The 27,554-nt window shown below is 51.5% G+C and overlaps 1 protein-coding gene across 2 annotated transcripts in view; it reads left to right on the plus strand.

Moving 5' to 3' along the window:
- Positions 1-923: 923 nt before the first annotated feature.
- ATP2A3 (ATPase sarcoplasmic/endoplasmic reticulum Ca2+ transporting 3) overlaps positions 924-27,554 on the plus strand; it is a 52,885-nt gene continuing 26,254 nt past the window's right edge. For both annotated transcript variants that reach the window (XM_030472545.1, XM_030472547.1), the window contains exons 1-8: positions 924-1,092; positions 19,276-19,293; positions 19,730-19,812; positions 20,001-20,105; positions 20,580-20,718; positions 23,699-23,779; positions 24,950-25,035; positions 25,553-26,017. In XM_030472545.1, the coding sequence (XP_030328405.1) occupies positions 975-1,092; positions 19,276-19,293; positions 19,730-19,812; positions 20,001-20,105; positions 20,580-20,718; positions 23,699-23,779; positions 24,950-25,035; positions 25,553-26,017 (1,095 nt within the window). In that variant the 5' untranslated portion in view covers positions 924-974. The remainder of the gene's footprint in view (positions 1,093-19,275; positions 19,294-19,729; positions 19,813-20,000; positions 20,106-20,579; positions 20,719-23,698; positions 23,780-24,949; positions 25,036-25,552; positions 26,018-27,554) is intronic.

Below are 27,554 nucleotides of genomic sequence, written 5' to 3' on the forward strand. Positions count from 1 at the left end.
CTGCAATATGGATGCACTGCTTTCTGCCATGGGCATGAGGCACTAAGTGTGAAGTGTAATGCCTTGGGATGTCCGAGATGCGCACAGTGAGACTGAAGCTCAGGTTTTACCATGTGCCTTGGCTTCTTCCTGCATCTCCCTGTGGTGACATTTTACATTTCATGTTTCAAAAGCTGAAAGCAGCTCAGCAGAGCTGCCTCCCTCCACATATGGTGCATCAATGGGGATGGTGTCGGCAGTGGTTTGTAATTCCAGGGCTCCCATTGCCATCAGACACTGCCCCTGGATATGGGCCTGCCAGCAGGGTGGGAGGAGCAGGGATGGGGCATAGCTCGATTCCAGCCGGATGAGGGGCGATGTGGGCACCCCCTCTCCTCACATAGCACACGCTCTGCCCAGGCAGGGCTGGGCGACCCCTTCCCATGTCTCCCACCACCGGAAGGAGCAGCCACTGCCTGGGGACGTTTCTCCTGGGGCAGGATTGCCCTGGCCGCCAGCATCACTGCCGAGGGGGTTGGGAATGATTAAGTAAACTAAGGGTGAGGGTGCTGAGGCGCTGGCACAGGGTGCCCAGAGAAGCTGTGGCTGCCCCATCCCTGGCAGTGTTCAAGGCCAGGTTGGACACAGGGGCTTGGAGCAACCTGCTCTAGTGGAAGGTGTCCCTGCCCGGGGCAGGGGTTGGAACTGGATGAGCTTTAAGGTCCCTTCAACCCAAACCAGTCTGTGATGAAAACACGATGGGGACGGACTGTGCTGCCGACGGGCGGGTGCCGGACGCGGGGTGTCCCCGCTGCCCCCGGCGCGGTGCGGAGCGGTGCGGGGCTGCCCGCGGGGGGCGGTGCTGGGCGCGGGGCGGGGCGGGGCGGGGCGGCGGGCGGAGGCGGGCCCGGTGCGGGCGGAGAGGTGCCGAGGCAGCGCCGTGCGAGCGGCGCCCCGTGTGCCCCCGCCGAGCAGCTGCCGGGCCGGGCCGGGGCATGGAGGCGGCGCACAGCCTCCCGGTGCTCGATGTCCTCCGCCGCTTCGGCGTGAGCGAGAGCTGCGGGCTCAGCCCGGAGCAGGTCCGCCGCAGCCGGGAGAAGTACGGCCCCAATGGTTAGTGCGGGACGGCGGGATGGGGCAGCCCTAACGGGACACCGCGGCGGCTGGGACCTTCCGTCGGGATCGGGAAGGGCCGGGGTGAAGCCTGGGGGGTCCCCCCGGAGCATCCCCTCGCGCCCCGGAGGAGCCGTGGGGATTTGCTGTGTGATACCTGTTGATTAGGAGAACGTTTGCCGGCTTAATTCAGTTGCCGAATTACCGAGGTATGGGCGGCCGGACGGTGCTGGCAGCGGGGTAGTAATTCCTCTGGCGGAGTGGCGGAGGGACACGGATATGCGGTCAGGAAGAAGAGGGGGAGGTCCCCCCATTGCCTGTGGGTGAAAGAGGGAAGCCCCAAAATCGAGGTGTTGCAGTGGGGGGACCCCGCTCCCGGCTCGCCACAGCCCTGGCTGGGCCCTGGGTGCTGCTGCGGAAGAGGAAGGGGTGGCAGGGGGAGATAGGCTGATGGGATGTGCATCGGCCTCGCTGCCTGCCCCGCTGACCCGGGGAGCCCTCTTTGAGCAGCTGGACATCTTCTGGGCTGGATAAGGGCAGTTTTTAACCTCGTGGTTTGCAAGTGCTCAGTGTGCACAGGAGGGGTTTGCCGGGGTGCCTAAACCTACCCAATCAGTACTGATTGTGGTTGTTCAGGCTGTGGTGGGACGTAGGTCATTGACTCTGTGCATGGAAACAAGAGGGTTTTAGGGTGAGTTTGCTCCAGTGCTTTGGAGTAGCAAGTCCTGTCTTGGAAGTTGTGCAAGGAGATAAGCGTGTAAACTCTCTCCTGGCTTGGAGCTTGTTGCATCTGCTTTTTGCTTGATCCTTAACGGATGAGGCTAAGGAAACCCCAAGCAGATGCTGGCAGGATTGCTGTCTGCATCTTTATTCATCGGGAGGGCTGCGTAGACTCCAAACGAGCCCTGTGAGCATCAGTCCTGTGTGCTGGGCTGTGCTTGTGGTCCCCGTTGCTGCCAGCACTCCCCGTATCAGGCAGCTTGTGCTTTTCTCCCTGAGTTGGTGTGGTCAGGACTGCACTTGGAAGCTCTTTCCATGGAGCGCTCTGCACAAGGTGTAAGCAGTGGAGCATCTATCACATCTGCCCTTGTCTGACCTGGTTTTGGAGGAAGGCAGCTGGGGACCTATCTGGTTAGTAGGGAGGGGAGGGATCCCTCTGCTGTGGGGGCCGAATGCAAAATACATCCTTAAACAGGTGCTCAGCCCGATTTCAAGGTATAATTGCTCCCAACGTTTCTGCGCCGACCCTTGGCCCCATGGGAACGTGATGGGTGCTCTGTGCCACGCTCAGCAGCGTGTCACCTATGGGCATTGCCATTGTGGAGCTCATAATGGCTTCATCCTCCTGTTTGTCCAAGTGAATCATCGTCACTGAGTCAGGCACGTTGGCTGCTTGGTGGCATTGGGCTGTCCTTGGGAAAGGTGGCTCGAGCGTCTGATGTAGGTGCAAAGCAAAGGGTTATCCTTGGCAGTTAGTTTGTCTTTTTATTTGTCTTCCTTCCTCCATGAAGGCGAGCTCCGTGCTTGCCTCTCTCTAGTTTTGCTTCTCATAAAGTTCAGTATTGGGTTTCTTGCAGGCTATCAATTTGCAAGAGCTTCTGACTTTGGGATATCCTGTGGCTTTTGCCTTCGAAGCAGAGGTCTGCGTCTCCTGCACAATACAGCTCACAGTGATGTGAATGGACACTGAGAGCAATAACATGGGCAGTGCAACCAGCAGTGAAGGAGTGGTCAAAGATTTTCTTTAAGAATTCTGAATCATTGCAATTTTTGTGCTGTATTTCTGTTTTTCTCATGGCACAGATGAGATTTGGGCAGGTTAGCACAGCTTAAAATCACACAGAATGGGACCCTGTGTGGTTTACTTGGTTTAGAACCGTGATGTTAAGCAAATAGCCTTTTTTTCCAGCATGGTGAGAACTTGCAGGTTGTGTTGCAGCGGCAGGAGCCAGCCTGCTTGGCTGTGCTGGGGTGCCTTTGGGTGCCCCATGTGGGAGAACTGCTCCAGGGAGCAGAGTGGGATGGTGAGCTGGGCTTAAAGATCACCTGTATTAAATTGCATTTTAATTTAGGCTTAATTAAACTCCAGCAGCGGAAGTGTGAGGCCATTTGGTGACACACTTGAGCTTGTGCAGAAGGGGGAAGGAGATTCAAAGCCTGGGTGGCTCGAAGTGCAGAGCAGCCCTTGGGCTCCAGCTAGTTTCATTTTCACAGCCTCCTGTCTCGCGTTCATTCATTTCACCTGAAATCAAGCTGCCAGTGTGGTCATGAATCACAATCTAAAATACATCATCCTTCTTAAAAACTGCCTCCTGGCATACTTCAGAGAGCTGCTCTCTGCTGCTTCTTTATTCTATTGATGCATTTTAAATGCTGGAGCAATGAGTTCCAGCATTAAGTGAGAAGCAGTGGCCGTTTGTGTGTTTTATGTTAAAAATATGTATATATTTTAGGGGGTGAGTATTCTTTTGGAGCCTACAATTGCTTTTTCAGTTCCAGTGCTCATATTTACATTTGCAGGAGGAAACAGAGAGCAATACTGATAATTTAATATCTCCAGTTCGTGGCTTGGCAGCCAAGCAGTGAGATGTAGATTGCTGGACTGGAAGAAGATATTTCTCTGTTAGGAAGAGCTTGTGTTCCAGTTTCAGCTCTGTCATGGCTGTTTCGTTTGCCAAGGAATGTGGAGAAGCCACAGAACGTTTAGGTCTCACCATGGCAGTTCTTAAAAGGCTTCTGAATCTCCAAAGTCAGTTTTAACTAATAAATGCTTTGGATGCTCCACGTGTGCCAGGCGGGTGCTTCCTTGTACTTCCTCCCATCTGCCAGCACCGAGCTCCACAGGTTGCTTTTACACTACAACGCTTCAAACCCACAAAAATACAAAAGCAATAAATGTGCATCTCTTTTTAATGCACTGAGCAGGGGGGCACAGGGGGGCAAACGTTTTTCTTTCTAAATATAAAACCAGGGCACAATTTACCCTGAAATGATCCTAGTTTTGCTAAGGGATGACAGATGTAGACAGGAGTTGCCCCGTGGATGGTTAAGTGATTTTTCTGTTTTAAATATAGCTCTGATTTCTCTTGTAAATGGATTTCCATGTGTAAATGACTGTGTGTGTCAGGCGGGATATTGCTAGCATTAGTGCATATGCATAATTTTATTTGCTTCGTCAGTAACCTAAATGGACTGTGAATGTCAGTGGAGTCAAGTGCTCGGCTGTTTGCAGCATAGGGGCGTTTATCTCTTCTTGCATTTCATCTCTCTTTGTACTCCAGAGCAGAAGCCCTGCTGCCGTCCGGGGTTGGGAATGCCACCGGGCAGGATCAGGTCTCCTCCAGGTCTTGCCCATCTTCTTCCTCACCCTCGCTGCTCCTGGGGCTGACCCCAGCGTGGTACCTGATGCTCTTCAAAACCTCCTCTGCCTCACTGCAAAGTGCGGTGATAACAGTATTTACGTGGTGGTTGGTTGAAGTGGTACTCAAGCCGGCTTCAACAGGGTGAGCTCAAAACCCATGGGTAAATTGGATTTTCTTTTATTACACACCTCTCCACATCTCCATAAGCTTGATTGCAGGATCTCGGAGCTCTTGTGTGTATTTTTGCACATGTGTGTGCCTGAGCCCACCTGGGTGGGAGGAGGAGACATCCCCAAGCCCAAATTCAGCCTGTGATGTGTTGCCACTCTCCTGAAACCCACTGAGGCTCATTCCCGAGGAGCTTCCTGCTCTTTGACGTGAGCACACATCCAAACCCCTGTTTTGCTAGAAGCGGCAGCAAACCCCACTGATACATTATTTATTTCCATCCTTTTCCCAGCCTATACCCGGGGCTGTGTGTGCATATGTCCATGTGTATGTACATCCATCAGCACACCCGTGTGCATGCAGGCGCCCCTGTGCGTACTCTAAGTGGGGTTCGCTGCTGGCGGTTGCTACCCAGCCAAGGTTACGCTCCAGCTCCCTCCCGACAATAAAAAAAGAAAGAAATACAATTTCTCTTCCGCGCTGGAATATTTGTGATGCCGGCAAGGAGAGGAAAAGCAGCATTTTGTGACTCATCTAACTGTTCCTCTGCGCATCGCCCACCTTTTCCACCCCCGAAACACACGCTTCACAGACTGATTCATAAACATGCTATGGGTTTTTTTTCCTTCTCCTCCTCCCAATCCTCTCCCTTAGGAGAAATGCTGAGGCATTAAAACCTTGCGAGTGTCAAATTTAGGGGGAGACTACACCAAATTTTCCTAATTGGACAAGAGGAAAGTCGGGATGTTCATCCTTGTGGTGTCCTCTGAGGTTACCTGCTTCCCTACCTACCTTCACAAATTGTGAATGAACAGCAGTGTTCAGAAAAGCTGATGCCTGCATTTAAAACACTGCAGGAACCAGGGAGGGGAAATCTCCAGAGTGAGGAGAGGCTGGGGCTGTGCTAGTGGGAAAGGATTTCACATCCATGTCTTGTGTTTTTCAACCCCCCCGGCACAAGTGTTAGTTGATTAATATTTTTATTTCATGGCTGGTTTTAAAGCCAGGACATGCTGGAGCTGGTGCTACAAAACACTGATAGAGGAGGATGCACTGTGGATGCCCAGAAACAGCTTAGGATGTGCCATTTCCATAGAGGGGCTGGAGTGGGTCCTGCAAAGCCACCATGAGCAGCAAAATACCCCTTTTCCCCCAGGCTAATCCTCTTCCCCAGTGTTTCAGGTGCTGATTTGGCCCTCCCTATCCCAGCTGAGTGTTTTTGGCCAACCTAGTACAGCCCTTGCCATCGCTGTGTAGCCACACATCTGCTCTCTGCCTTTGCAGTGGCGTTGGTCTTTCTGCCTTTTCTAATCACCAGATCTGATTTTAAGCTACTGAGTCGTGTTTCCATGGTCATCTTGCCCCAGGGTAAATCTCTGAAAAATACTAATGATGTTTATGCTGCAAGTGAGGGTTTGAGGTTTTTTTTTTTTGTTTTTAAAGCTTCCCCTCAAAACCATTTTTCTTGCCTTAAAAGCAGCACCCAATGCCTGGTGTTGCTTTTGCTTCCTTCCTACCAAGGGGAATTTTAATTTTTGAGAAGCGTCCAAGTCGCTGCCTTTTCACTTTGCATTTGATCTCCTCCTGCAAAAGGGATGGTGTGAAAGCAGGAGACTCCTGGCTGCTGATGAATCACCCCTGTCCTGTGGATCAGGTCTGTCCTGGCACATCCACAGCCCAGCGAATGCTTTGGCACAGACCCTTGTGGGACATCCCTGCTGGATGCCCAAAATTGTGGATGTTGGCATGAAGCAGGGCTGAGCACATGCAGCTTCGGGTAACTTAAAGCAGATGGTGGTTGTTTTCTGGTGGTGAGAGCTGCCCTGTGCAGCACTCGAACTGGCGTGAGCACAGCTGACCCACGCCATCCCCAATGCTGATTATCAAAAGGCATCAGCAGTGTTGTGGGGCTGGTGGGGTTGCATGCAACCCTGAGATGCTCTCATTGTCACGGCCCTGAAAAATGAGGTGGTTTGATGCTTTTTCACCTGCTCAGACCTCTGCAGGAGCCAGCTTTGATTTTTCTTCTACGTGCACCTTTTGTAGGGTCAGTTGGGATGTTGATGCCTCTCCAAAGGTTATTCTTTGTAAGCCGTGAACCAGATACGGAGTGTTTGCACCCTGTGCTTCTCACCCAGCTGGTCCAGCCCTGCTCCCAGGAAAGGGGCTCCTTGCTGAGAGGTACCGCTTGTGTCCAGAGCAGCCACAAAATCCTCTTGGTACATTGAGCTCGCTGGTGGGTCAGTGGATGCCTCATCCCCCTTAATGTTTTCAGGGCTGTTAAAAGGAGTATAAAGAAGTTATGAACAACACCTAAGCCATACTCCATGGGGAATTAGGGCATTAAAAGCAGAATGTCAAACCTCTCTCAGGAGGTAGCGTCAGTTGCTGACATTGCACAAGGATGCTCTGAACCTCCTGTTTATTTTTCTTCCCTGGGAAAAGCCCCTTGGGGCAGCTCTGGCACACAGGGCGGTGCTCCCTGCCTAGCCCACTGGCTCACTCTGCTAATCACAACCAGTGATGGTGTGAAGATGAGGACGTTGTCTCCTGGGCTGGCTGGTTTGCTGTGGGTTAGTTCAGTAACCAGAGGCGCGTGGGAGCGGGATGGGGACTGGAAGCCGAGCTGCTGGGCTGATGTTTTCCAGGAGCATTGCTGGTTCTTGTGGTCTCAATTACAGGATGGAAATATTAAGGCAGGTTGTGATTATCAGGAGAGGGATTGAGTTTTCTGCTTGCTTTTCCTTTTATGCTTTCTTTTCCTTCCTCTTCCCCTGATTCTCACATAGCACTCATGGGTGACCTCCCGTTGCATCTCAGGTGGGGTGAAGGCAACGAAGGCAGCTCCTCCTGGCCACTTGGTGCACCTCAGGCAGGAGAAACAGCTGATGCTAGGAAGGCTGAGAGCACTGGGGAAAGTGGAAGGAATGGATGGAGGAGAGGGGCCCATGGCTGCTGTGGGTGGGCAGGCAGCAGCAGGACAGAGCTGTCTGGGGCTCAGTCCAACACAGTGGATCCAGAAAGCACCAACCCCCCAGCCCACCTCCATTTATTGCTGTGCATCTGATTATTATTGGTTTTCCTTGTATTGTGAATCACAATCTTTTTTTACCTCTCAGTGTTGGTACTATTGGAGGTAGAAAGTATAACAGTAACCTGTGTTAAAAACAGATCCCCAGCTGCTCGCTCAAGCTGCTGTCTCTGTACAATTACCTCGCTGGGAAACAGGTAGCAGAGATCTGGGCTGGAAGTGTAGAAGTGTTGAAGAACCAGAGCCAAAAAAGCAATAGAGAAAATTGTGGTTACTTGAGTATTTCCATGACGTGAGCGTGCGCCAGAGGCTCCTCAGTGGGTGGTTAACCCCTCGCAGGCAGCTGCCTGCTCCACCAGCATCCAGCAATGATTGCAGAGGTAGTGATGAGCAATGCTGAGGCAGGAGACTCATTATTCCTGTTAGGATTAATGCAGTTAATGCTAATGGGTCTTGTCCAAGCCATGGCTTGGCAGGTGACTTGCACCAGTTGACCCAGTCATCTCCTGAGAGGAGGGTCAGATTTGAGTGCAAAGTGTTTCTCTTTCGAAGAGGTATTGAATTGAGCCTTACCAGCAGTTAACCTCATGTCGATAGCTAATATTTGCTGGTTTTCTAGGGGAATCTCCCAGGTTTTGAGGTTTGGCTGCTTGTTATCACTCTGTAAAAGCTTTTTCTCTTTCTCACCCACAGAGGTGGTAGGTCCAAAGTCAGGTTTGGTAGTGATCCCATCTACCTCCCAGGACATGGTCCATGCCTGTGTGCCGCCTGGTCCAGCGCGTCCCCAGGCATCAGACTTCTTCAGGCCATGCAATGGCATCTCTTTGTGACCTGTGGTGGCTGTAATCTGAAATGTTGTACATCTTTTTGAAGCCTAAACCTATAGGACCTTTAAAAGTAGGTGTCTCAGCTCTGATCATCAAAATCCTCCTAAAATTTACATGGTCAGCAACCTGCTGGGTGTGCTGACATAGGTCCTGGCTTTGTCGCTTGTGCTCCCACATGAACCTATTTGAGATATATTTTTTTTTTTTATATATATACACACACATATATAAAAAAATACATATATATGTCCCATTTGAGATTATATATAATATATATGTGTGTGTCGCATTTGAGATTATATGTATATGTGTGTCCCATTTGGGGTTGGAACTGGATGATCTTTAAGGTCCCTTCCAACCTGAATCATTCTATGATTATATATAATATATATATGTGTGTCCCATTTGAGATTATATATTATATATGTGTATGTGTGTGTCCCATTTGAGATTATGTATCTCTCCATTTGAGATTATATATATAACTTTGAGGGGTTTTTTAACCCACGCTGACATTTGCAAGTCACCACGAGCCACCTTTGCATGAAAGACCCCTTTATGGAGGGGAAACAAAACCCAGACAACGAAAAGATGGGGTTTTCCCGTCTCGAGAGCTGTCAGTCCCATGCTGACGGGTGAAGGCACTCGAGGACGAGAGACACGGTGCTGGTGGCCCGGCCCAGCCCCGCGGCAGGGTCACCGTCGCCATCAGAGGTGCGATGTTTTGGGGAGGAAATCCGCTTCTTGCTCTTGCGTGTCCCCTGTGCCCCTGGGTTCCTGTCCGTGGTATTTTTGCTTCGGGTGTTTCCTGGTATTTAGCCACTATGTGTATTTTAAACCAGTGGGGGGGGAGGCGGGGCAGGGATGTGAGTTAATTCAGACCCAGGGGCAGGGTTGTGTCGGGTGCCTGCGGGAGCGATGGGGCAGCCCCAGCACTGAGGGGTTTTCTCCATCCTCATGAAACCACCTCCAGCACACCGTGTGGTCCCAAAGCCACCAGCCGTGGCCGTACTGCTCCCAGGAGCTGGGTGAAAAGCTGTCCCTTGTGCTGGGTCCGTGTCCTCCTGGGGATAGATGGCTAAAATGCCTTTTTTTCCTCCTCATTTTACTGAAGACAATCCATGGAGTCCTTGCAAAATCACCCCCCATCCGAATGCAAGGGCTGTTTTTTATGTTAAATATTTGCTTTATTACATGGGGATTTGTTGGTTTGGTGGTTTTTTTTTTTTTTTCCTTCTGATTTGAAAACAGTTTTTCTTGCGTTTGTTGCTGATAAAAATCAGTTGTTTTTTGGGAGGGGTGTGTGGGTGGGGGAGATTCTCTCTTCTGTTTCCTTCGCCGTGGGGAGTGAAAGCACAGAGATCCTCGAGAGGAACTCAATTAGCCGAGCAGTGACTCCGACGGCCGAATCCCCCGGGATTTGCCCTGTAACACGTCTGTCGGCTCAGCTGGAGTTTGCCGAGCGCCTGCGCGGGGCAGCCGAGGTCGGGATAACCCTCCCCTTACCTGCCTGTTTGCACTGTTCTGTTTCCATTCTGCAACCTCCAAGTCAACAGAAAGGCTAAAATAAGAAAAATGTGGGGAGCGAGTGGAAAAATAAAAACAAACCAGGCTGGTCGAGCCGCGCGGGGCGGGAGACGGGAAGCAATGGAGCTGTGTCCATGGTCTTCCCGCTCCGGCCATCGCTGAGGGTTCTCCTCCAGCCACTGTGTCCTTGGGGGTTTGGCAGGTTTTCTGGGCTTTTGCGTGCTTTAGGGGTCAGGGACCTTCTGTTGCCAGCAAGTAAATGGAGACCCATCAGAGGAGCAGTAGTGTTTTGATGTGTTCCTCTTCAGAGGAGAGTCCTGCAGTGACCTGGGGCTGCTCTGCACCGCGGCTCAGGCCTCTTCTGGGGCTCCTTTTGATTTATAAAGCCTAATTCAAATGATTCTTCCCTTTCTCACCCTTTTTCGACATAAATGTATATAGGTATCTATGTGTATGTATATATACACATCTATATAAAAGATTTGATCCTTGAACACAATGTATATAGGTATCATGTATATATACATATATATAAAATATTTCATCCTTAGACACACACAGAGATATCATGCATAGTTGGAAGGGGATAATGGAAAACTCTTAGATGAGACTCATGTTTCCAGGGATCTCCATGTATCTCGCTCCAGGAAAGGAACTGCTTCAGCTACACAGACATGTGGGATCCCCAGAGAGTTCATCCATGAAAAGTATTAATTGTCCAACTCGCCCCTTTTTCCCATCCAGAACAACAGATCTGTTCTATCCTACAGAAATTTTTTTCTTCTGATCTAATCTAAACCCAGGGCAGTGTAGCCTTCATTTTCCATGAAAACCCATCCAAGAGGATTGCTGAAAATAGACTGTGCTCTGAGAACAGATACCAGAAAAAGCAAGTGTGTGTGCGTGTGAGGGGGGAGCCAGGTCAGCCGGGGCATGGAGTTCTGCACAGAAATTAATAGTATTAATCTCAGTCTGAGCTCATTGAGTGGAAAAGCAGCTCATTGGCACCCGTCGGAGGGTGAACTGCCCTATGGATACACTGGCTGTGTTTTATCAGCCTGATTTTATCTACCAGCAGATGGGAGATGGGTTGAGATCCCATATTCCAGCTTCAAATTTCACAAAGGTTTGCTGTAGCAGAGGCATTTCCTCCCAAAAACAAACACATGGGGAAAATGCAGCCCACCCCCTCCAGAGCTCTGTGCTTTTAGGATGGAGTTGGCTTCTTGCAGCCATGAGCTTGGGACAGGGTCTTCTTCCAACCTAGCATGCAAAGTTTGGGCTTTCCTGGTCCATAAATACACAGCCCAGCTTGTATGCTGTAGCTTGGCTACAGGTGACAGCAGGATTGATTAAAACATCTCAGTTAAATGTATTGATCAAAGCATCAGCTTCCGGAGGGGTGAGAATGAGCAGGTTCCTTATCTTGGCAGGGAAGGAGTGAAAATGTTGTTTGGATTGAAAAGCAATATCTTGTAGTTCTTTTTTTCCTCTTTTTAAATTGATGTTACTGGTTTGGGGCTTTGCTTTTGGGGGGTTTCATCTTGCAAACCCCCATAGGCTGGCTCTTACAGGTGTCTCAGGAGTTGGGTTCACACCGGTTGTAATTCAATCGAAAACCTGCCAAATTGCAAGATGTTGAGCAAAAAGAGTAGCAAAGCCAATAGTTTGCTGCGCTGTGCCAGGGTTGCTGCAGTGAGCCCTTGTTTGGGGGAAAGGAAGGAAGTTTTATGCAGTTTAAGACACTGGGGTTACAGCAGCAGGAAGGTAACCCCTTTCTTCCCTGCTTGTCTTCTCCTGGGGCTGTGGGTACCGGGCTTTCCAATACTGAGAGCCCCTGGACCGGCTGTGGGGTGATGGAAGAAGTGTCCTCTAAGCAGGGATGCTGCCAGCATCTTAACTGCTGGATGTAGCAACCAGGAGCCTCCTGCACTTTCCATAGCACTTGGCTAGTGGGATAGAATCACAGAATCAACCAGGTTAGAAAAGACTTTTAAGATCATCAAGTCCAACCATTCCCCAGCACTGCCAAGGCCACCGCTAAATCAGGCTTACAACCTTATTGAAGGTGCTTGGCTCAGTGTAAACACTCACCAGATCCTCAGGGAGGCAGTTTTGAGGGGATGCTATTCCCCACACTGAGCCACAGCAGTCCTTTGCTGCATGCTGAGCATCATCTCTCCTCCATCCAGGTACAAACAGATCCTATTCTGAAAATGCATCCTAGTCTCATTTTCTTACCTGCCTTTTCAGCCCTAATATTCCCAGCGTGTGCTGGGTTGAAACAGGTTTGGCTCAGGGTGGCATCTGGGCATCTCACTTGGGATGCGGGAGCAGGCTGCAGCAGAGCCCAAAAGGGTGAAAAAGCAACGCTGGGCATCACCACTGGGGCATCAATGAGAAATGAGCTGAAGAAAACAGTTTTAGGGCAATAAAGGAGGAAATAAAATGCTATTTGTAGGGTGAAAGGACAGGATATACTGAAATTGCAGTGTGTGCGTTGGTTGGGGTTGTGGCAGTTCTGGCAGAAGGTTCCCAAATGGAGCAGAGTCATCCTGTGCCTTTCCCTGGAGTTATGGAAAGGGTCTGCTCAAAGCAGCGATAAGAAGCTAAACCAAAAACCTGACATAACCTCAAACCTAAAAAAAACCCACCCGAGCTTCAGCTTTATTTTATTCAAGCTCCTGTAGTGGGGTGGGTTTTTTTTTTTTTTTTGGTTTTTTTTTGGGTTTTTTTTTTTCTTTTTCCAAAACCTGTTACTATTTAAATGCAGATTTTTAGCTTTTCCACCCGGGAGCCGGAGCTGGAAATTCTTTCCACTGCGTTGGTGCAGGAGGGAACAAACCGCTGCTTTTAGTTTGCTCAAGTAATCCATCCCAGCCTGGAGCCATGGGTTTCCTGCGCCTGGCTCCCTCCCACTCCCAAAATGATCCCAGGGATCTGCTGGGTACCTGTGAGGACATGGATGGGGGGGGATAAGGCCACAATTCCCTAGGGTTTTCCCCAGATTTTCCCAAGACATTATTCTTGCAAACACCACATAGGTACTGGAGCTGCCTGAGAGGTGGCTTCATTTTTGGGGCAAAATGGGCAAAATCTGCCCTTATTTTCCTAGCATTAAGAAAAGGAGGTGGGTTATTGCAGGGAACTGATTTCCTTTTCACTGTGGCATGAGAGGAGGATGCTTGGGGCTGGCTAAGCTTCATGGCTCCATGCTGGGACCCCCTGCACCATGGCAGAGGGAAGCTTGTGCTATCCAATGTTTTGGAGATGAACCATTTCCAAGAATAAAGGAAGGGAAGTTCGGGTGGGATAGGCAAGGTTATCCTTACTTATTTCATGCAGCTCCTTGGACCATCAGTCTGATGCCACATTCCTACCTCCATCCCTCTTTCTCTCTACCTGGAGACTGCGGGATGTGGTGGTGGTGGCTTATCCTTCAGCACAGGATCGTGCTGATTTTCCAGAGAGAAGGGGAGAGCACAGGGCTGGATTTGGGGGCACATCCAGGATAACCACGTTTCCTATTCCCTGACCTGCTGAGATAAGCTTTGCTGGCCAGAAAAGGTATAAACGAGCCTTCCAGTTTCTCCCCTCTGACCGCAGCTGTAGGTTGGGTGCCTGAATGTGCCTATTCTCCCCTGGGACCCTGTCACCATCCTGGAGGGACTGATGGTGCTAGGCTGGGCTCAGTACTGGTGGGTTTGGAAGAGCAGGGTGAGGGTAGGACAAGCAGTTGGGCTGGAGCCTTTTCTGCCACGGGAAGCCTTGAGACCCAAACCAGAAATGTTTGGGGCTGATTTTATTGCGAGCCATTCGCAGCGTCTGGGTGCCAGCCAGAAAACGGGTTGGATCATTTCACCCTAAAGCATTGCCTGGAAAACAGCAAGGACATTTCTATCCCTTAAACCTCTGCCAACCATCCTCCTGTGCTGCCCTGCAAGCTGTTGCCTACCCCAGGCTGCTGCCATCCCCAGTGCTTCCTCGTGCCCCAGATTTGCTCATTTGGGGGCTGTGGATCCCCTAGCCAAGAGAGGCACTGGGCTTTTGCACTGCATGGGGCAGGGCTCAAACAGGGATGAGCGTTGGGGAGTTGGAGGAACAGCAAACTGCTTGTGTTTGCTATGGGAGAGGGGTTGTATCTCGTTCCTTTTCTCTTCCTGCTGCCTTCTGAAGCAGCTCTGAGCAGTCGGTGCATAACCAGAACTCACCCAGTGTGCAGGAAAAAGCAGCTGTGAGCAGTAAGCAAATAAGGTGCTGGGTCTGGAGGTGCTTCCCCAACTCACAGCACAGCCAGGGCCACCTCTGCCTTCGCTTGGGAGGGAGAGACATGGGAGGGAGAGCACCCGTGGCTTTGGAACCAGCTCTTTGGGTGTGATGGAGGACACAGGGAAGAGCCAGATCCTCCTGGAATGGGTTGTGGTGCGAAGCAGAGCTTGTCCACGGCCATCTGGCACAAGGATGTGCTTAGCTCCCCATCTTGGTGCAACAGCACATAGTGTCTGTGGGTCCAGCTTCCCCTCCAGCCAAGCGGGGCTCCAGGATGTCAGGGTTAGGCAGAGGGTAAGACCACCTCAGCCATGCAGAAGCTGAAGCAAGCTCAGAAAGTCCCTTTAGCTGCATCCCAAAGGTTCCACTCTTCCCGAGTGGAGCAGAGTCCTGCCTGGTTGGAGCTTGGATGAGATGTGAGGTGCAGGACAGGCTCCAGGGGTGCAGCAGCGTTTAGGAAGCTCAGGTGTGAAGCTGTTCATAAAAGCAGAGCCATGTGGGTTAATTTAAGTAATACACGGCTGAGGCACTTAGGTAACTGTGGTTTGTCCTCTGTGACCATCAGGGATCATTAGCACCATTAGGCTTTGAGTGTTTGTCATCCCAGATCACACTAAAACACCCGGGATTAGTTTGCAAACGCTGGTTCTTTACACTTCTGCAGCTCAGGGGCAAGGTGATGAGCAGCTTCATGCCTCCATCCCCAGGCAGATTTACACCCAGCAGGTGATGGGCTGAGCTTGTGTTAAAACAACCTGGAAAAGCCTTTCCTGTTGTGCAATCTGGCCGTTGTGCGGAGCGCCGGTGATATGGAGCGGTGCTGGCTGTCAGTGGGGATGAAGCAGAGCAGACATCCCTCCGGGATGGGATCCTTCCAGTGCAGCCGGCCCTGGGAAAGGCAACCAGTTAAAATAACAGTTTATTCTGCCTGGTGTCTTGTGGGTGATGGAAGGATCCCAGAGCAGCCCTGCCGGGGTTCCTGCTTTATGTCATGGGAGGGGGCTGCTTTCTCAACTGGGGATGTTCTAGGTTTTTCTTACCCTTCTCGCTACTTACTTGGGCCTTTTTCCCTGCCTGTCGGCAAAGTCCAGGAATTGGATGCATCCCTTGTTTTGCCTATCCATTTCCCTTTACCTGCATATGGAAAAAGAAATTAAAGGCGGGGCAAAAAGTAAAATTAGTTTACAACATAAGAAATATGGCTCGAAGTTATTTGGAGCAGAAAGCTGGGCCCAGGTGTGATGCTCGTCATTATCCCCCGCAGTGGGCACCGTGCCATTATCCTTCCCACATCACTTGGTGGCAGAAGTGTCTCCCATAAGGGAAATCTGATTTTATCCTAGGGAAGCTCCTGAAATGGTGGGGAAAACAGTGTTTCAGTGTTCTCCCTGCAAGATGTTTGCTGTTGCGGGTCACACACCGGCTCTGAGCGGGAGAGTGTCGCCTCGTGCCTCAGTTTCCCCAGAGCAGAGCGGGATGCGATACCTTACTGGAGAAGCACCAGCTGCTGTAGGGCTGTGCTGATCTGGGAATTTCTGACCCTGTTTCAGCAGGAGAAAGCCAAACATTTCCTTAAAGCGACCCCAACGCCACCCTGTTGTATGTGATTTGTTTGCTTTGGCCTGCAGAGCAGGGCAGGGTGTCCCTGGGGACGTGAAGGCTGCACAGAGCTCGGGGACAGCAGCCTGCACCTCGCTCCTGGGTGGCACCCGTGTTTATTTACCTTTTCATCACCTGATTCCCATGCCCTGCCATGCTGGAGGCGCCAGCCCGCGGGCTGCCAGCACTGTTTGAGTTGGCAGGAGCTGGAGATTAACCTCTGGCTAAAATAGCCTGACGCCAGCACCACATCTCCCCGGGCTTGTTGCGTGCCCTTAGAGCATCTTGTATCGGTATTTTGCAGCCCAGCTTGGGCCACAGTCACTGGGACATGATGGCACAGCGAGGAAGGAGGTCATGATCTGACAAGCTCTGAGCGAGTTGCAAATCCTCAACGGTCCTGGGAGCCTGCTGTGTTTTGTGTCCCTGTGGATGAGTGGAGCTGGGGCTGTCTGCACCTCTCTGCTCAGTAATCCAGAGGAGATCGCCTCTGCTGCTGGTGGCAGTGATCCTGTGACATCCAGACACCCATCACCCTGCTGTGGCATCTCTGCTTTCTTGGCTCTGCTCTCCAAAGCTGTGATGCAGAAGAACAGGAGCAGAGAAACTGCAGATATGTGTCCGCAAGCTGCAGGTCCCACAATGGGACTACTCACTTGGGATGCTGAAAACTTAAGGTGCAAGAGGGTGGCCCCTTTTTGGGATGCTCTGAGCAACCAGTGTCACTTTCTACGCTTGGTGCTGTTACTGCATTTATCTTCTGGCCTTACTGGGGAGCTTGGGCACAGAGCAGCATCTCCATGCTGAGCTCTGAGCCCTCAACCAAAGAAAGGGGCTATTCAGCTGCCAGCTAGAAGTTTGTATTTCAGCCTGACTGTTCACCGTGTTGTCCCAAGGGAGCTGCAGGTTGGGGATTGTGCTGGTTCCCTGCATGCGGTGGGGACATGGCAGTGCTGCAGCTCGGCGGCACCAGCTCTGCTGCCCTGCTCGGTGCCATGGGGCTGAGTCACATAAAACTTGGGTTTTGGTGGGTACTAAACCCTCTTATTTCTAGTGACACTTTGGAAGGCAGAGGGAGAGGCTTTGGCCCCAAACACTCCTGTTTTCTGGTGAGTTTTGACTGATTCAGAACCAAAAATGTGGGTTTATTGTGACTTTCTGCCTTTTTTTCTCTGGGTATTTGGTGCAAAATGGGCACTAAGATGCCATGTGAAGGGCAGTGGAAGGAGCCACTGATGGCAGGGGAGGTGCCTGGTTCTCAGTATACTCAGAATTGTGTTTTTGGGAGACGTCTGCAGCAGCATTGATGATGATTGAGGTTTGGTGACAGCGACAGCGTAGTGTCACTGTGCCACCGGTGGTATTTCATCTGGCTGCCCCGGTGCACGTGTTTCCTCCTGAGCTCACAGAAACCTGTTCTCATACTTGAGTCTTTGCTCATGCAAAGTCCCTGCTCTGCAAACAGCATCTCTGTAGCTCTTCATGCAAACCTCATGGGGGAGAAGCACTAAGAGGACCACAGCATTTCGGGTGGCTGCTGGGGTGGAAAGTCACCCTTGGGTACCCCAAGAGCCAAAGCCTGCGGGAGCCCCAACTGCCTCCCTTGTGGCATCCGTCTGCCTCCAGCCCTCTCACCTCGCATGTTCGCACCCTCAGAATGGAGCCTGGATGGAAATAGCAGTAGCACATCTCTTCTACTTTTAATTGTGGTGGCTCTCTGGGCTGGGGAGAGGAAGCTGGGGGTGGAGAGGAGCCGGCTGCAAAACGGGGAAGAGCCACTTTCCTTCTGACATGCTCTGTAGGGTGATCTTAACGTTGAAGCTGCTCCAAGATTACACTTAGACTTCTCTGCTGTAAGAATAATTATAGGTGTTACACACTGGTCTGTTTCTCACGATGGCAGGGCATCAGAGTACCCTTATCTAGGAGGTACCTGGGTTTAAAACAACTTATAGTAAGCGTGTCTAAGCACTGAGGAGCTGGTGCAGTTTGCAGCATAAATGCGTTCAGGCTTCTTGTTTTCACCGGTTTGTTCAGTGAAGGTGGGTTTGGGTTTGGTTGTTGGTTGGGTTTTTTTGTTTCTCTGAATGAAAATAGATGATGGAAAATGGCTGAGCAGGTTTCACTTCCTGCCCTTGCTCAGTGCTCCGTGCTGGGGGTGCTTGGGGACAACCCCACATTTGGTCTAGTGATGGGGCATCAAGTGTGTCTGCCTTGGGCCGATTCCCCTTGAACTCCAGCTGGTCCCTTATTCCCGTCCAGAAACTCAAGGATTTAGAAGAAGTTCTTGTTTTATTGTCACCCCATGGGGTGTAGAAGTAGGCGGCAGACAGCAGAGGCTTTGGGACAGCTCTTTGGGGAGGTCTGCTTGAAGTTTTCTCTGTTGGGAGGTTTTCTACCCAGACTCACTGGTGCTGGTACCTTGTCACCTCAGTGCTGGTACCCTGCTATCCCTTGCCGTGCTGTGTGATGCCTTTGAGCCAGAAGCACAGCGCTCCGGAGGGTTTGCTGCTGTATGGCTGTGGCTTGGGTTTCTCCAGCAAGCTCTGCTGTGCTCAGTGAATCCTGGATTTCCTCTTCTGTCTGCATTTCCCCACCTTGGGCAGTTGGCAGAGGGTTTGGTCTGACCTTGCAGTCCTTGGCCAAACCTTGTCGATGGCAGCGCCAGCACATCTGTACTGCATGGGTGAGGAGCAATGCCCTAGGTGGGTACTGGGGTTTGTTCATTGCCCAGTGGCCTTGGGACCCTTCAGTGCGTGTGGCATATGAAGGTAGTGGTCATCCCGTGGGCATGTGGCAGTCTTGGGGAGACAGCAGTGGTGTTCAGGAGCTCTTGGGGGTTTTTCAGGTTGTGCAGGTGGCTGGGAGCAGTGTGGATGGAGGCTCTGCGCCCACCGGGCTGGATTCAGGAGGGCAGCTTGGACCAGCTGAGCATTAGCTTTGGGTTTCTTTCCAGGAGCATTGCAGGCTGTAAAGTACGACTGATGAATAGGAAACGTCATCTGAAAGTTACAGTCCCCAGCGGGTCCATATTGGGTTTCTGGCAGGGCGTTCTACAGGATGGTTGGACCTTTGTGTCCTGGATTTGGAGAGGGCAGCTCCTGAGGGATATGTTTCAGGCAGGCTGAGTGCAGCAGTAGATGCTACAGGCGCTGCTTGCAACAGGGAAATGTTTCCCTGGTGTAGGGAACGTCCAGTGCTGCTTGCTTGGTGTCAGAGAAGTTTGAGGACAAGCTGTCTTGATGCAGGAATATGTGTGGAACAAATTGCATTTTGGGGTACTGAATGGACTGCTGGGGCATAAGGGTTGGTAGTCTGGGCCCAAATCACTAATTAATCTTTTTATTTTTGTCATTTCCTACTTTGTTTTGCTCGCTGGGCTGTCGATGAAAATGCACAGAGCTCCCTGCAGAAGAAGGTAAGTTACGGGCTAGAGGTGAAGCTGGGTACGTGCTTTGAGTCTGGGTGGAAGGACAAAGAGGAGGGAGTCTCTGGGGTCTTTTGATGTTGGTTTTAATCCCAGAGAAAGCTGGGCTGACAGCAGTAGCTTTCCTGTGATGACAAAGCTGCCAGATCTGCATAGAAACACAGAGGATTTGGTTTCTGTAGTTAAAACCAGACACAGTAAAACCAGGGCAATGCCAGAAATGAAGGTGTTTAACATTAGAGAGAAAAATCCCCCACTGCAGCACTCAACATCCTTACTAGTGCCCAGGGCCAGTGGGCACTGGAGAAGCTCTGCTGCGACCAAGGGACAGGCTCCTGTTGGTCTGAGTGGCCACAGTGGTATAAACCTCTGGGGCCTTGGGTTTTTTTGAGCACTGACTGTGCTTGGCTTCGTGTTTTCTCACCAGGAAAGTCCCTCTGGGAGTTGGTGCTGGAGCAGTTTGAAGATCTCCTCGTCCGCATCCTTTTGATGGCAGCTTTTCTGTCCTTCGTAAGTACCCTGGGCTTGGGGCGGGCACCTTCCGGGGCACACATGGACCCAGGTGGCAGCCAGAGAGCAAAGGAGCCAGAGGAAGGTCCATGTTGAATGAAGGAGATGTAGCAGCAGTGCTGTAGGATATTTCAGTGTTGGTGCTTGTTTCAATCACATTGTGGTCCTTCTCTTCTCTTGCCCACCAGATCCTGGCCTGGTTTGAAGAAGGAGAAGAGACCACGACAGCATTCGTGGAGCCTGTTGTTATTATTATGATCCTGATCGCCAATGCCGTGGTGGGTGTGTGGCAGGTAAGTTGCAGCTCCCACCGCCTGCCCTGCAGGTCTCTGCTCCACATGGCTGAGACACTTCATTTGAAGGTCTGGTTGCTTCTTGCCATTAGAAACTCATTTCTCAAAGGTTCAATTTGCCAGTGATGCTCCTCTTCTTGTATATATTCAACTAAAGGGCATTTATTTATCTGCAGCTTGATCTGAGGCAGGGTTGCTGGATGGGGAAAAATATATCTGGGTGGGACATGCTGCTTCCCAAACCAAGAATGGCCCAAACTAGGTCTCAGTGTCCAAGACCTCGTGTGATTTAAGCCAGTGGGGACCATTTCAGAGCAGTTGAACAAGACATGGCATTTGCCCCATCCATGGTGCAAATGGGTGCCGAAGCCAGGGCCACGGTTTGGGTGTTCCTGTCTTTGCAGCAGGTAGGGAAGGAGCCTGGTGGCACAAGCAACCCCACCACTGACAGCTCTGCTCCTCCTCCACTTGCAGGAGAGAAACGCCGAGAGTGCCATTGAAGCCTTGAAAGAGTATGAGCCCGAGATGGGGAAGGTGATCCGTGCTGACCGCAGCGGGGTACAGCGGATCCGCGCCCGGGACATTGTTCCTGGGGACATTGTGGAGGTGGCAGGTAGGGTTCCACCCCAGGGCACAGGGTGGGATGGGGAGGTGGTGCTGGACAGGGGAGCTTTGGTGATGGACACCCCGTGGTCCTTGTGGCAGTGCCATAGTGTCCATGTGCATCTCCTCTGGAGGCATGGCCACCGAGGCATGTACCGTGTTGGTGTACACTTGAGATCTTAGTTTCTCTTTTCAAATGCAGAGAGGTGAAATGATTTGGGATAAAGCTGGGGCTCATCAGCCTGCTGAGGCTTTGCCCTGAGCATGAGGCAGTAGAGAACAGCAGGAAAGGAAAAAAAGAAGTGTGTATTTCTGGCAGAGGTTTTGCATCTCGGGGGGGTTTCCCCATGTTCTAGAAGAACTGGAAGAACATTCAGTGTTCCGCCAAGATTCCCTCTCTCTGGAAGCAGCTCTCCCACGTGCATCCCCCGGACAGGGCTGGTGCTGGGTGCTGCGCAGTGGTGCCAGGCGAGCGCTGCCGCCAGCATGGAGGGGTTTCAGTGCTGCAGGCAGCAGCGCTGGTCCTGCTGTGTGGGCAGGATTCCTTGGGAACGGGAATTTGTCATTTGGGAAGGGCGAGAGGTAGAGGGGACCGTCTGCAGGGTGCTTTTTACTTATCTGTTCCCTTCTGATGGGGTTTTGCATTCAACAAAAGATGCCTGGGGGTCTCCTGCCTGCCGTGCAAGACCTAACGAAGATGCCTTTTGCTTATCCCATTTTGTTTGTTCATTAAATGATGCTGTAAACCCCCAGAGCCACAAAACTAATCCTCTCCTTTCCTCCTCGTGGCCTTGCTAGTGGAAACATGCTGCAATCCCTCCTGCGCCCAGCCAGCTCGCTGTTATTTATGTCTTCCATTTGGGTTTTAGCTGGAAGATGAACATAAGAATAATGCAGGGAGGATCAAGCAGAGGAGCACAGGCCAGAGCCTCAGCTGGGTGAGCTGGCAGTGCTCCCAAGCCAGCCCTGGAAATACACTCCAGCTGCTGACCTGGCCTTTAATTAAATTAATTAATTAATAATTGATTAAATTCTGCCACCTTCCCCCAAATCGAGTGCTTGCTGCCTGCCCGCTAGCAGCCCCAGTACTGCTTTTTAATGGTGCAGCCAGCATCATCACTGGGAGGGAAAGAGCTGAGCTCTCTGGAGGCATTTGCAAATCATTAGCAAGTTAACTGGGTTTAGGAGGTTATAGCAAGTGGTGAGGATGCAGTCAGGCTGCCTGATCAGAAAGTGCACCAGGAGCAATAGCTCTGAACATGCAGTGGGTATCTGGGTGACATCCTGGGGATGGCAGGGACAGTGCTCGCAGGAGGGACTGGCTTCTGCTTGTGCAAAGGCAATAAATTGGGCTGCTGCACTAAGAGGGGGATGATAGAGCCTTGGTTGACATGGTCTGGGGTGAGGCATCCCTGCCCATGGCAGGGGTTGGAACTAGATGATCATAAGGTCCATTAACTATTCTATGAGTCTTTGATGGTTGCAAGTTGGCGAGCTGTTTAAACCCAGCTCCCAGCTGATTTTTGCCCTTTTGTAACAAGGCAGTTGAGGTGAGCCCTTGTGCAGGCATCTATATATGGATTAAACTCAGCTGCAGCACCAGCTTTTTGCCTTACCCAAAAAGAGCAGGCAGGGCATTGCTGAGGGAGCTCCATCAGGTGGTCTTGCCTGCTCTTGCTTTCCTCCAGCAGTGTCTGGTTCCTCTTTTTCCCTTGGCTTTTGGGACGGGGGAGACTTGCCGTGCTTGGGTGATGTGTTCAATAGCTGGCTAATGGCAGCCTCCAGGTCTGTATGGGAAGTCTGTCCTATGCCATGCAAGACTCCTGGGATGCTATCACACTATCCACCCTGGGGCCCAATGTTGCAAATCTCTCCTCTGTCAGTTTAAAGCCATCCACCCTTGTCCTGTCACTATATTCCTTTGTGAAAAGTCCCTCTCTGGATTTCTGGCATGTATTGAGCCCCACAAAGGACCAGCCTCCCTCCTCATCTGCCTGAGTCATGTTCGAAAGTAGGGGACAGGATGCCTGGCTTTGCCACCCCACTGCCAAGCTGCCTGAGTAGTGGAGCTTTTTGCTCCCATTAAGGTGCTCTGAAGTCTGAGTGCATGAAGTGAACATTTTGGGGGATCTGTGGGTCCCTGTGCTTAGTCCCCCCCCAAAACCAGGTGCGTTGGGGATCGGGGCAGGTCTGTCCTGACAGCAGATGTTTCATGCTGCATCCCAGAGCACTGGGATGTGCAGCTGGAATAGATGGCTGTTGATGGAGCAATGCCAGCCCCATCCCGCTGTGCTCAGAGGTGGTTTTACGAGCCCCGGGAGGAAGTGCTTGTTAAAGTCTGGGATCTGAGACACTCCTTAGCAGCCAAGCCGGCAGTGTTGTGCAAGGGATATAAGTGCTCTGAGCCAGGGCTCGCTCTGCATCAGTGTTTCCGAAGTGCCGGAGTGCGGTGTGTCCAGCCGATAAGGGAGCAGGAGGAAGAAACCCAGCAGGAAAAACAGCTTTAAATGGGTTTTTTAAGGAAGCACGGGCGTCTCGGAGGGTGGTGATTGGTGGTTGTCAGTCGATGGGGCTGCTTTCACCCGTAACCACCCTGCCGTGCCAGGAGACCCATGGACGGCTGTTTGTCTCAGCCAGGAAAGGTCGTCCAGTGTCAACAGCTTCCAGTCAGCCCACGGAGCCCTGAAACAGGGTTAAGAGTGATGTTGAGAGGCTCAGGCTGTTCTAAAACCGGGACGTTTGGGGTTTTTTGCAGGGAAGAGGGAAGATGGAGGGTGCTGTAGTGGTTTTGCAGGGGAGAGGAGAGACTGGGATGTATTGGGGCAGGGCCATGCCTTGGTTTGGCTGCCCCATGCAGAGCTCCTGCCTTTGCTGCTTGTCCTGGCAAACCTGGCTCAAACCACAGCGAGTTTTGCTCGGGTGGCAGCTGGGGAAGGTGATGGGCAGGGCTGGGGGCACCTGATGGAGCTGCTTTTCTCTTGTCCTTGTAGTTGGTGACAAGGTGCCGGCGGACATCCGGATCATCGAAATCCGGTCCACCACCCTGCGGGTTGACCAGTCCATCCTCACAGGTATGTGCACGTTTGATGGGGCAAAGGCGGCAGCTGAAGGCAGAGCTTTCTCTCTGGAGCTAGATTTGGGGACTGATCCTGGGCTAAGTGCTTTGCTGGGGTGGGAAACGGGTGGGACAACAAAATGGGGAGGTCCCAGCATCATCTAAAAACCATGGCATAGGCAAGATGAGCCTGGTGCTTGGGCATCCCTCCTGCAAAGCACAAAGCATGGAGCTTTCCTGTGCGACACATGGGAGGAGGTGCTCAGTCCCTGCCAGTGGTCTCCCCCCACGCAGCCGTTGCATGGTGACCACTGGTGCATGAGGCCTCATGACTTCAGAGAGAGGTGACAATATTTGGTTTCTTTTTTTTTTAAGCAAAAAAGGCTTCTGGAAAAGCCTGTAAAGCTGATAATCTGTGATATTTCAGGAAATCTCTCTCTCTGCTGTGAAGGAAGGCTAGGAGGTTCGAACTACATGATCTTTAAGGTCCTTTCCAACTCAAACCATTCTGTGATTTGATGAATGATTAGATAACAAAGAGGGCTTTCAGTATTTCAGCCCTCTTGCATGATTCTGTAAATGCATCAAGTTAGGAGATGACAGCAGGGAAGGAAAAGAAATCAGGAAAAATGTTAAAAATATGAGGAAAGGCATGTGATCTCCTCAAAACATGGCTTTGCATTAACTTAGTTCTCCAGGGGCAAACGGAGGTGCAGCAAAAGGGCAAATCTGCAAAGGACAAAATATAAACCTTCAGTAGAATGGCTTGCATAGAATCATGGAATGGTTTGGGTTGGAAGGGACCTTAAAGCTCATCCAGTTCTAACCCCCTGCTACAAGCAGGGACACCTTCCACTAGACCAGGTTGCTCCAAGCGCCGTACAACTTGGCTTTGGACCAGCACCTTTCCCATTGTGCTGCCCTACAATCCCCATCTGACCTGCGGGCTCCCTGGCACAGGGATTTGGCCCCATCCCATTGGGCTGTGTAGGAGCTTATGTCTCCTAGCGCTGTGCACAGGTTGTTTCTCTGCAGCCCTCATCTTCAGAGTGCCTTGGCCCAGCTCTGACATCCCCATGATGGATGGTTTGATGGCAAAATGCTGCTTTAGAAAGGCTCAGAGCAGCGTTGAGCAAAGGCTGGAGAGGAAACACAGGTGGTTCATCTCCCCTTTTTGTCTCGACAGGAGAGTCTGTGTCAGTGATCAAACATGCTGACCCCATCCCCGACCCCCGGGCTGTCAACCAGGACAAGAAGAACATGCTTTTCTCCGTAAGTCCTTTATGCCTGTCCTCACCTCTCCTGTGGTTTTCCAAAGAGTCACCAAGTGAAGAGGGTGATGGACATGGGAGATCTCTGAACAGTGAAAGGGAGTGCATGCATGAGAAAGACTCAAATCCACAAGAGCAGCCCCACATACATAAAAATAAGGACCTGCTTCATTTGGGTTATGACACCCTTAAATGCCTTGGGCAACCTCTGTGGGTTTTCCATCAGGTAGGATGCATTATGGGTGAGGAAAAGGTTTGTGGTTGAGCCTGGAGCTATTGCATTTGGGTTTCCTCCTTGCTCATGCTCCTGTCAGAAGTCAAGTCCTCAAGGGATGAGAGAGTTCTCAGGAGGGATGTCCAGCTGCTTTAGGGTGGGTTTATATAAAACCCCAGAATGTCTCATTTTCCCCTTAACCAAGATCTCAAGTTCTCCTTTCACAACAAGCGCCCCATTTCCCTGCTCAGGCTGAAAGGTTTCATGCCCACACACCTACTCTGTCCCCTTCCTTCCCTCCCAGGGCACCAACATCGCCGCTGGGAAGGCTGTAGGGGTCGTCATTGCAACAGGAGTGTACACCGAGATCGGGAAGATCCGAAACCAGATGGTGGAGACCGAGCCTGAGAAGACCCCCTTGCAGCAGAAGCTGGATGAGTTCAGCCAGCAGCTCTCCAAAGTGATCTTCCTGGTGTGCATCGCCGTGTGGGTCATCAACGTCAGCCACTTCAGCGACCCGGTCCACGGCGGCTCCTGGTTTCGGGGGGCCATCTACTACTTCAAGATCTCGGTGGCGCTGGCAGTGGCCGCCATCCCCGAGGGCCTCCCGGCTGTCATCACCACCTGTCTGGCGCTGGGCACGCGGCGCATGGCCAAGAAGAATGCCATTGTCCGGAGCCTGCCCTCTGTGGAGACCCTGGGCTGCACCTCCGTCATCTGCTCCGACAAGACCGGCACCCTCACCACCAACCAGATGTCTGTCTGCCGGGTGAGTGCTGGGTGCTCAGGGGTTTGAGGTGCAGGGGGGATGCTCTGTAAGCCCCCGAGCACTCTGCGTTGCTCCATCCCCATCCTGGGGTGGTGGGCTTTGTTGTCCTCACCAGACTTGTTTCATATCAGGACTTTGAAGGTGAGAATGGAAGATGGTTTATAGGAAGCCCTGAGCTTCCTCTCTGCCTCAGCAGGGTCAGTAAGGCTGATGGCTTCTCTTGGCATGGTTGTAATTAGAAAACTCATTTTTATGAGCACACCAGGTTGAAGGTGCCGTCTTGCAGATTTACTTCAGGGCTGCCTCTCGGAGAGCATTTCTTCCTGATGGGATGTGGAGTTGAGGCAGAGCTCCTGGAGATGCCACTACAATTGGCCTCCTCTGCTCTCTTGCCCATTTTCCCCGTTTTTGACCAAACCGGGAAGAAATTACAGAGCCTGGACCTGTGAGATCAAAACTTGGGAGTGTCACTGCAACGTGTGAGTCTGTGACAAAGCTTTTGTAGAAATCCATGGGTTAAGAGAAGATGCCCATAACCTCGTGAAAAGGTGCTCTCGTTGCCTGTCCTCTCCTGGTGGAAGGTCTACCATCAGCAGATGTGTGCAGCTGGGCTCGGACTGAAAAGCTCTTCTGACAGAGGGAGCACTGGGGTGGTTTGGCAAAGATTGAAGGCCTAGCAGAGCGCTTTGCTCCTGCCTGCCTGGCTGCGTGGAGAGGTGACTTGTTAGGAAAGCCTGGACCATCCGAGTACTTCTCAGTTTCCCCATTAATGCTGAAGTCTCAGGAAAGCTGTTCTTCATGGCCTTGGCATGTCAGTTTTATAGGAGAAGCTTGGAAAATGTGTTGCTGTGGGGAAAAATGGACCTGGCCACCATTCCTCCTCTCTGACACTTTGGTAGTGTGGTGGGAAGCCGTGATCGTTCTGCAAGCTGGCCATAGGCTTTGGCCACTGGTTTGCTCAGCACAAAATACAGATGACTGGAAACATCTGATATTCCTGTCCTGAAAATGATTTAAAACGAGACACTGTTGGCATGAGGCAGTGACCAAGTTGCCCACGTGTTCCCACCAGCCCTTTTTCTGACCCAGTGGTGGAGGGAAGTAAATAAAGGGTGACCCCAGCATTTGGGCTCTCTTTAGCTCTGCAGACTGCAGAAAGAGAGGTAGGAGTGACCATGCCTTCCCCAAAACACTTCCTACTGGAGGATCTGCTCCTTGAACTCGGGAAGCAGCGCCACCATCTCTTGCAGAGTGGCACAATTGAGAGAGGCAAGATTAGGGGTGCTGAGACAGGGAGAAGGCAGGAGGGGGATGGAGTGGGGCAGTGGCATGCATGAGGGGCTTTAGCATCAATCATCATTTGCAGAATGAACTTCAGTTCAAAATTCAGTGTATCATCCACCCCATCTCCCCACAGCACCATTCCAATATCCATGTTACTCACTTGGCTGATTCCTGGCTCCCAGGTCACAATAGCAGGAGCCAGGCTGGCCCCAGGACACACGGACGTGACTGTTAATGTTTAACAGAGAGGGAT

Source organism: Strigops habroptila, assembly GCF_004027225.2.
Source record: "Strigops habroptila isolate Jane chromosome 13 unlocalized genomic scaffold, bStrHab1.2.pri S16, whole genome shotgun sequence".
NCBI classification, from domain to species: Eukaryota; Metazoa; Chordata; class Aves; order Psittaciformes; family Psittacidae; genus Strigops; species Strigops habroptila.